Source organism: Astatotilapia calliptera, chromosome 8 (genome assembly GCF_900246225.1).
Source record: "Astatotilapia calliptera chromosome 8, fAstCal1.2, whole genome shotgun sequence".
In the NCBI taxonomy this organism is placed as follows: domain Eukaryota; kingdom Metazoa; phylum Chordata; class Actinopteri; order Cichliformes; family Cichlidae; genus Astatotilapia; species Astatotilapia calliptera.
Window position 1 is genome coordinate 3,533,563 of NC_039309.1, and position 9,178 is coordinate 3,542,740.

The following is a 9,178-nucleotide window of genomic DNA, read 5'->3' on the forward strand; positions in this document are numbered from 1 at the left end:
AGTCCCAGATATAAACCTAGTGGGAGAGACCCCCCACAGAGGGACAAAAGGACCCCCTGATGATCCTCTAATCGCCTGAGCCAAGGTGGGAAACTGGGCGTGGGTCCCAATCAGCCAGAGTTTCGGGTGTGTTCATTGTGAAACCTGGCCCCACCTTATCATGCGAATTCCTGAGGTCAGATGGCCCAGGATGTGAGTGGGCGTTAAGGCGTCTGGGAAGGGATCTCAAAACTGGATTATAGATGGCAGAGAGTTGGTGTCGTAAACCCCCGCCTCTGTTCAAAGATGGTCGCTCACAGTGGACATAGATGGCTTCTTTCACTCCTCTTTCAAACCATCTGTCCTCTTTAGGGAAGGAGCGCTTTTATTTTTCATATATAAAATCATGGCAGCACAGGGACAAGCTCTAAGAGGCAAGACCCCAGGCTGTGTAAAGATAACCCTGAGACATCACAGCAGGCAGGGCATACGTGGAACACCAAGAAGCTGTCATAGTAGAAACATCTGTGCTGAGTATGGCCTGGAAGTCTTGAGGTCAAAATGGGAAACGCCTCCTAGGCTAGGATAATGACCGAGCTAAGATCCTGTGGGACTTCCAGATACAGACAGACGAAGTGGTGATGGCTAACCGACCGGACATAGTGGTGGTAGACAAACAGAGGAAGACGATCTGTGTGATCGATGTAGTGATACTGAATGACAGCAACATCAGGAAAAAGGAACAGGAGAAGCTGGAGAAGTACGAAGGGCTCAGCTGGAGAGGATGTGGAGGGTGAAGGTAACAGTGGTCCCAGTGGTAATCAGAGCACTACTCGCAGTGGCACCCAGGCTGGGCGAGTGGCTCCATCAGATCCCATGAACAACGTCTGAGATCTCTGTCCAGAAGAGCGCAGTCCTAGGAACATCTAAGATACTGCGCAGGACCCTCAAGCTCCCAGGCCTCTGGTAGAGGACCTGATCTTGAAGGACAGACCGTCTGCAGGGGTGAGAGGGGAATTAGAAAAAAAAATCGTATATATTTATATATTCCCCATTAACGCCACTGCTTTGACAGACAAGCACAAACAGAATACTGAGAAGGGAAATTCAAACAAAACTTCAAACAGAACAAACACGACTGATAGAAATACGTAAACTTCACTGCAGTGTTTCAGAATTCCCACAGGGGGGCGTGCTGGTCGAATGGTAACAACGCGGAGGTTTTACAGGATCAACAGGTGACCGATCATGTACAATATTCCAGCAGAAGCAGTGAAAGTATCTCCGGCTGTTCACTCAGGTGTCAGGAAACCAAATCAGACTTTTGCTCACTGGCTGAATGCGTTTCTTTGTAAAACTCACTGAATTCTCGTGGCTTCTGTTTCTGTGTTGACCCTGTCACACCTGGACAGGTCCCACCTTTCTTCCTCGGTGGTGTGAAAGTGGCGTATGTGTCACTCGGGGTTTGGTAAATGTTTGGGATGCTGAGAGCCCCTCACCCTGTTGCGTCTGTTTCCTGCTGGAGACGTTTGCGCGCAGAGCAGGCGCGCGATCCTCCACGAGCCTCGCCTTTAACGTTGCTGGACGCACGCGTGACAGTGTGAACGATGAATGACTCTGTGTCCAATTTCTCCACTTGGAAAGCGGAGTCTGCGCTCGTTTGCGTGGGATTCGCCGTCATCTTCCTGCTCGGCACGGTGGGGAACTCTCTGGTGCTCGCGGTCCTGTTTCGCAGCGGGCAGATGAACACCAAAACCACCAACCTGTTCATCCTCAACCTGGCCATCGCGGATCTGTGCTTCATCGTGTTCTGTGTGCCCTTCCAGGCCACTATCTACACTCTGGATGAGTGGGTGTTCGGACCTGCAGTCTGCAAAGTGGTGCACTTCATCATCTTCCTCACCATGTACGCGAGCATCTTCACCCTGACAGCCGTGTCCCTGGACAGGTGCGCGATCTCTGCAGTTTATGAGAGTTGCTCTGGCCTGTTAGCCGCTTCTGTAGCGTGTCTACTTTCAGATTACTGAAACAAAACCTAAAACACCTAAAGAACTTAACTATTATTCTTTATGTCTTTTTTATATAAAACCTCAGACAGCTTCAACCCGTCGGGCTAGGTTTCCTTTGAGCATGAGGGTGACCATTAAGTCACAATGTCCCGATTTCTAGTGGATTTCGTGCATTTTCTTTATCAATTTAAGATGAAAAATGTCTTTTATATAAATGGAAATAGACAAATTAAGCAACAGGTGATACTTCAGCAATTAATGGAATCTAATCGAGAGTAGCTCAGAGGATTCAGTTCTACTTTTAGATCGTTATTCTCTAAACATTCTCACACAGACATGATTTGTTCTTCCATCTTTGTTGTGTTTGCGTTATTATAGGTTTCAGCCCTGGAGTGTAATGGTTACACTGTTCTGTCTGATATCAGATCAGTTTTAAAAGACGGAACTGATCTGATATCAGATTGAGATGGAGATGAAAAACCATCTTAAATCCTCAAGTCAACAAAAAAACAGCACGTCTGCGCATGTTTTAAACTTTCTGATATTAAGACGGTGTTGAGGCAAACTTTCAATAATTGTTTCAAAAACTGTGGGTCACAATATTTTTAATTCTCATGCAGGAAAAAATCAAGGAGGTTCTCATTTCTTCTGAAATTCTCAGAAATCTGGTCAGAATAGAGCCTAGATGTTCCCAAGGTTACTGTAATTAACTGAAACTGAAGTAAAAAATAAAAATAAAAACTCGACTCTTAAAAAATGTAAACCAACTGAAAAGATTTGACTCTGGATGTCAGCAAGACTGTGAGTCAACATCTTTACAAAGTTCTGTTTTTATTGTAAGGCTTGTACTGGTTTCCTCTGATCTATGCCATCCGTACAATAATAATCAAAAAAGACCAAAACAAACATGAAACTCATAAGAACTCAACTAAAATTAAGCATTTTCAACCAATAGAAATTAAACTGAAACAAACAAATCTACTCTGGAAACTAAATGAAAAAAAAGTCAAAATGAACTAATAATAATAAATAAAAAAAGAAAAATACAAAACTCTGTCCCAAAAAGGAGCCTGCCATGTTTCTAGTGTAGAGTACTTAAGTTTTATGAATTTAATATACTACACAGTGGAAAAGAACTCTGCTAAACAAATTTTATAACAAATCATTTTGATTTTTTAACAAGGCAAAGATGTGTTTATGTCACACCCCTTACAGCAAGCTTTATTAACATTTGTATTACAAATCCGAACATGAGCAGCGACCCGGACTCTTTAATCACTGCAGGAGCCTCAGACTGGACTGGAAACACCAGTGCTGTCAAAAAAAACTATCTTAAAAATCATAAAACAGAAAAAGACAAGTCAGAGGCAACAGGTGTACAAGACGAACCCCGTCAAACCCGCAGGCAGTCATGCTCAGCTTGCATCCTGGTATTTATCCCAACACACCCAGGTCTGGGCCTCAGGGACAGATGCAGTGTGATTGGAGTCATCCTGTTTTTAATGATTTCTCCGAGATACAGCGAGACGGATGGCACAGAAGAGAATGTTAATGGGAACATTTGTTTGTTTAAAGTCTCCAACTGAATGGTCGAGATTACAGAGAGCAGACAGCTCAGGGTACAAGTGGACAGAGGTGAGGCCGACCCTGGGCCAGACTCAGACACAAACATACGAAGCACTGATCTGATACATATGTTACAGTCACAGCTACAGAAGCACGCGAATCTGTAATCTCAGACTCTGAACTACCAGCTCAACTCACAGTAGATTTGCTTTACGTTTTCTACTTTTATTCTAATGCTTCTTTTCTTCAAATTAGCGGCACTTTTTCTTCATCACTTTGAAATATCTCTCATTTCAAAAATTCAATTCCTGCAAACAGCACTGTGCACGTTTATAGGCACTAAAATTAAAAGAAAAAAAACATTTTTTGTCTCAGAAACATCCATAACCTTTGCACGGCGCTCTATACATCCGCCTACAAAGCACGAAAAGTTTACTTACACTCGTCTTATCATATTAATTTGAGTCTGCACAACATCTGAGGATTACAAATGAAGGGAAATAAAAACTCTGAGCCAAGAAATTGAGTTAGAGTGTGCAGGGAACCAGGGGAGAGCTGATAATGATGACATTTGTCTTCATAAATTTCAGGTAGCACAAACATACAAGCAGCAAGATTTGGTTTATTTCTGTGTTCTGCACTTTGTATGAAGGTAACTGATGGATTAAAAAGTCTTTGTGTCATTATTTTTACAGGCAGCACAGTGTTCCACATGTGGCAGATATGACATAAATTACATCTTCTAGCTTTAATTATCTGGCAAGATCAGAGCCGGGCGAGGTCAAGTTCCAAAAATCAGTGTGCTCAGTGGTCATATTTAGAGTTTCTCTTTTAATAAAGATGTTTCTTAGTGAGTGATGATTATGTAGCTTTGCTAAGTGTTTGAACTGTAGGCCAACCTGGTTAACGTTAGAGGCAACATGTGGTTAACATCTGGCGTAGTTTAGACTCACATCTGGTGCCAGAACCGAAACCCAGCATAGAGCCAGCTGTGGTCACACAGCAAGCTGAAGCGTCAAAGAACTGCAGTTCCTATTACGGCCACTTGAGGGTGGCTTGTTTCTGCGAGTATCAAAGTCCCTAAAAACACAATTCAACTCAAACTTTAAAGACCTTTGAACAGCCTCGAGAACTGTTGTTTAAGAGCACTTTAAAAAAGACAAGTCTGGATCCTTGGAAGCAAAATATATTAATATTAATATATTAAGGCTTTGGCTGTTTTTATGATGTTAATGGTCGATTTTTAATGCCGTTATCAGATATGGCTCTATGATTATCATTGTATAATACAGACAGGGCTGATCATATATTTATTTATGTTGGTTAGCTTTACTGTTTCTGCTCCATCTTTATTTTTTGAGATTTCATCTTTTTCCAACGTCTTCATCACGTGTCTTCCTCTGCTCCTACAGGTATTTAGCCATTTGCTACCCGCTCCGCTCCCGAGAGATGAGGACGCCAAAGAACGCACTCACCTCCATCGGCCTCCTCTGGGCCCTGGCCTTGGTTTTCTCTGGACCGTATCTCAGCTACTTCTCACAGATGGACCTGGCTGGCACTGTTGTGTGCATTCCTACATGGGAGTCCAAACCTCGCATCATAATGGATATGTGCACGTTTGTCTTCGGCTACCTCGTTCCCGTGCTGGTGCTCGGCCTCACCTACGCCCGCACCATCCGATACCTGTGGACCAGCGTGGGCCCCTTGAAGGACATGTCCGAGTCGAGGCGGGCCAAGTGGAAAGTCTCCAAGATGATCATCATAGTCGCTGCTCTCTTCTGCCTTTGCTGGCTTCCCCATCACCTGGTAATCCTCTGCATGTGGGTGGGCCGATTCCCGCTCAACTACACCACCTATGTCCTCCGCATCCTCTCACACTTTGTGGCCTACGCCAACTCCTGTCTCAACCCCATCGTCTACGCCCTCGTGTCAAAGCATTTCCGCAAAGGCTTCAGGAAGGTGTTCAGCTGCTCGCTGAAGAGGAGGGAGGTGAATAAGGTGCATGTTCAGGCAGTGAACATGGTCAGCAGCATCGATGTGTCCAATTAAAGGTAACAGCCTCAGAGGAAGAGCCAGCCATCTACCACATGCTGAGTTCTAAACTAACAACGCTGATCACAGAAGATCAAGGTCTTCACAACAGTCTCCCGACCTCCAGGACATTTTTAGCCATCAAAGGCTGGCAGATGGCAACATTGTCTACAAATTCAGTCGAGGAGTCTGTTACATAAGACTGTTTCGCAATCTTTACTTACATGTAAATTAAAATGTACTAAGTCGGATCAGTTAATTAAAGTCAAAATCAGCACGAGAGAAGACGATCTTCACGAAACTATCTTAAGGTTGAGATGTCTCAGTTAATTTAAAAATATATAACAGATACTAGCTTTGGATTAAATTGATCCAATAGATGTCTGGGCACCCTCAGTGATGCTTTCTAAGGCCAGCACTTGGTGTGATCGCCTGATTGGATCCTGGATTTGATGACGGGCGTTCCTACGAGTGAATTGATGTAGTCTGTTCGATGTGATGCCAAACCTGACTGGTGTTCCCCACTGGGACTTTTTCTGTCCATGCATTGTCCCAGAAATGATCAGTGTACTTGAATGAGTTGTTGTACATAGAGAATATTCCCCATTGGATGAATCGGACCTTCCCTCTATCCCAGCCGGCCGGCAGGTGAAACCTTAGATGTGACCTGTAGTTTCTGTCGCTCTGGGCGTGTGAGCTTGAGAACAAAACAGTCACTGTCTTTAGCTTTTATTTCATGCTGTTTATATGCAGTAGTGGAGAAATCTGTGTATGGAAGGTTGTCTACTGACACAACCCGGCTCAAAAAGGAAAGACCAGACAAGGCAGGGACTTAGAAAATGATCATTTATCACCCAAACACGACTAAATCAAAAGAATGTGTTCATCAGGAGTGTAAAGCACACACAAAGTGTGTAGAAAGTAAGGAAAATCCCAGGAATTGTGCTGTAGATAAGACAGTCCGAGTCAGAGTCGGGACAGAGAGCCTTGAAGAAAGGAGGGAGCTTTGCTTCGCTGGGCTCAGGGAGCTAATTATCCCCCCATTAGCTCCTGCAGAACAAAGCACGGCACAAAAACCAAAACTAAGACAAGCATTTTCTGACTCGTTCTCCGGCGTCACTCTAACACCTTAGTTCACCTCAGGATTACTGCTAATCTCTTAAAAAGCTGTAATTAAATAGATAAATAATTGATTGATCGCACAAGCGAAATTACAGTGTTACAGCAGCAGCATGAAAAATAAACAACATGAAGTGGCACAGGTGTGCAGTCAGAGCTTTACACTGTGAGAGTGCAAAAGCACACAGCAGTATGTTTGAGTAAAATGCAACTGAAAAATATAAAATCATTTAAATAATTAATCATTAAGGAAAATGTGCTCAGCATTAACTGAATGTGTCGCAGTCAAGTAAATTTTATTTGAATATATTCCATTAAATTCATTTTTTTTTATTTAGAAAAAACTTTAATGGAACATTTACAGTTGAAATGGGGCCGTTACGCACATTTGGGACGCGTACCTGAATTCAACATTTTGGTTTCCATATTCAAACATTTATTAGTAGTTGAAAAATAAAGGTGTAAAAACAGTTGGAAAAGGCTCAGCCTCCACGCCATCCGCCCGAAAGTTGATCGAGACACTGACATTTACATATTTAAACTTGAGTCTGACTACGACACTAAATATTTTATTAGCTCCGTTAACTTCTGTTTTATGTTGTGCTTCAGTGTAGCTGCTACATTATTACATGCCAGCTGTGCCTCGTAATGCATGTTGGTGCAGGCGGGAGATCTGTGAGCGTTAAAATCATCACAAATCAGCAGAGTTTCAAACAGTTTTCAGTGCATTTGTTTTGGTTTTAGTTGTAACAGTTTCAGTCGCCGCATTAAAACAACAAAAAGTGTGTTTAATGCACCCGGTCCTGCTCTGCGTGTTTCTGTAACTGCTATTCAGCTACATACATATGTTGATTCTTACTGTATGTCATAAAGGGCAAAATATCATGAATCTACGTCTCACGCGTGGAGTGTTTCTCTCTCAGGACCGTAACAGAAGGGGTTCATTTCAGCTGTGTCTAAATGACCTGATGCTTTTATTAATATGTAACTCTGGTGTTTTGTGTGCACATGTACTCAGCATGAGGCGCAGGAGGTCACGCAACAAGGCCCAGAGCTGTGCTAAAGACACACAAAGAACATTTTAAAGCGCGAGGCCATGTTAGCATTTCTTATTTAGTGACTTGACTTTAAAAAGCACTTTTTAAAAGTGTGTCAGCCAATTACAACAAAAAAACAGAGGGATGCATAAAAACCAAGACAAAGATAAAGCGCTGCTTATTAAATGCTTTTTTGTGGTAATAAACAATAAATAAATAACATTTTTAGATATAGGCAAGCTGTGAATCATGAAGATGTGAAATACAATAAATCGTCATTTTCATGTCACAGCTGACTCACTGAGTCAGACATCTTGTTGAAATCACACTTTTCTTTAATCTCAGGCTGCTCATCAGGTCATTATGAACAGATCGCTCATTAAAATGGCAAAAAATATTTCTGTCAGATGGTTAAAGGTCTGGTGTAAGAGCTTCTTGTTTTAATATATGTATGTAGGCTGTCAGTACGTATACTTTTACTGGTCAGCTGCTGTTTGTTGATTGTATTTAGCTGGCAGTGTACCAACAGAGAGCTGATCTGTTACTGTGAAGTGAGGCGTTCCTGGTGTTTTATATGCACAAGTGTTGCTGTGACGTACAGATCATGGTCAGAGCTGTTAAAATAACACCACTGAGCTGCATCTGAACATGTTGTTTTTGGTGTCTGTGAAAAGAGACACCTGTAAATAACTTTGTTGGTTTAAAGCACTTATTTCTGTCCATTCTGCTACTGTTGTTCAATAAAGCTCCATGAAATCATTTTGAGAAAGGAAGAAGCTTCCTCTCGTCTTCACAGCCGGCACTTAAAATGTAAAAAACAACCTCGTGGTCGTCCTCGACTGAGAAAGTAAAGAATTTAAGAGCGTGTGGGCAGATGCGTTTGCTGATCTGAAGCTGGACTCGAGTCAAAATGACATCAGCTGCGCTCATTTTAAAATGTGCTATAAAAATAGACTTGATTCGATTTGTGACATGGGACAGGAAAACAGCACAAGTCAAGGTCAAGGATAAACTTTTTATCACCAAGGAAACCAGACCTGAAGATGCTGAGGTCTGGTTGCTGTGGCGATGAGACCTGTCCTCTTTACCCTGAAGAGGAATGATGGTAACACACACAGACACACACACAGCTTGATTGTTAGTTTTAAAGACTCCAGGATAAGAAAAGAATCTGAGCTGTTATAAGGTTGGCTGATGCTCGTTCTGAAGGTGCCGTCAGGCTGATAAATGTTCGTCTACGCTCAGCACGTGAGAGCACAGCTGTTAGCTGCCCGCTGGAGGAAGAACCGAAAACAAGGAACTAAAAGATGCTAACATGTTCCAAGAAGCTCTTTAGGCTTTAGTTCATTCTGTGTCTGAAATCAGCTGTTTCACCTCCTCAGCCATTAACCCAGCTTTCTTCTGATTGGCTGCCTGTCACAAACAGAAGGTGGGTGA

At 42.7% G+C, this 9,178-nt stretch overlaps 1 protein-coding gene across 1 annotated transcript; it reads left to right on the top strand.

Moving 5' to 3' along the window:
- The first annotated feature begins 1,287 nt into the window (after positions 1 to 1,287).
- On the top strand, positions 1,288 to 5,965 carry LOC113027815 (galanin receptor type 2). The gene is made up of 2 exons (XM_026177634.1): positions 1,288 to 1,927; positions 4,967 to 5,965. The coding sequence occupies exons 1-2, from the start codon at positions 1,587 to 1,589 to the stop codon at positions 5,601 to 5,603; spliced, it is 978 nt and encodes a 325-aa protein (XP_026033419.1). The 5' UTR covers positions 1,288 to 1,586; the 3' UTR covers positions 5,604 to 5,965.
- The last annotated feature ends 3,213 nt before the right edge of the window (positions 5,966 to 9,178 follow it).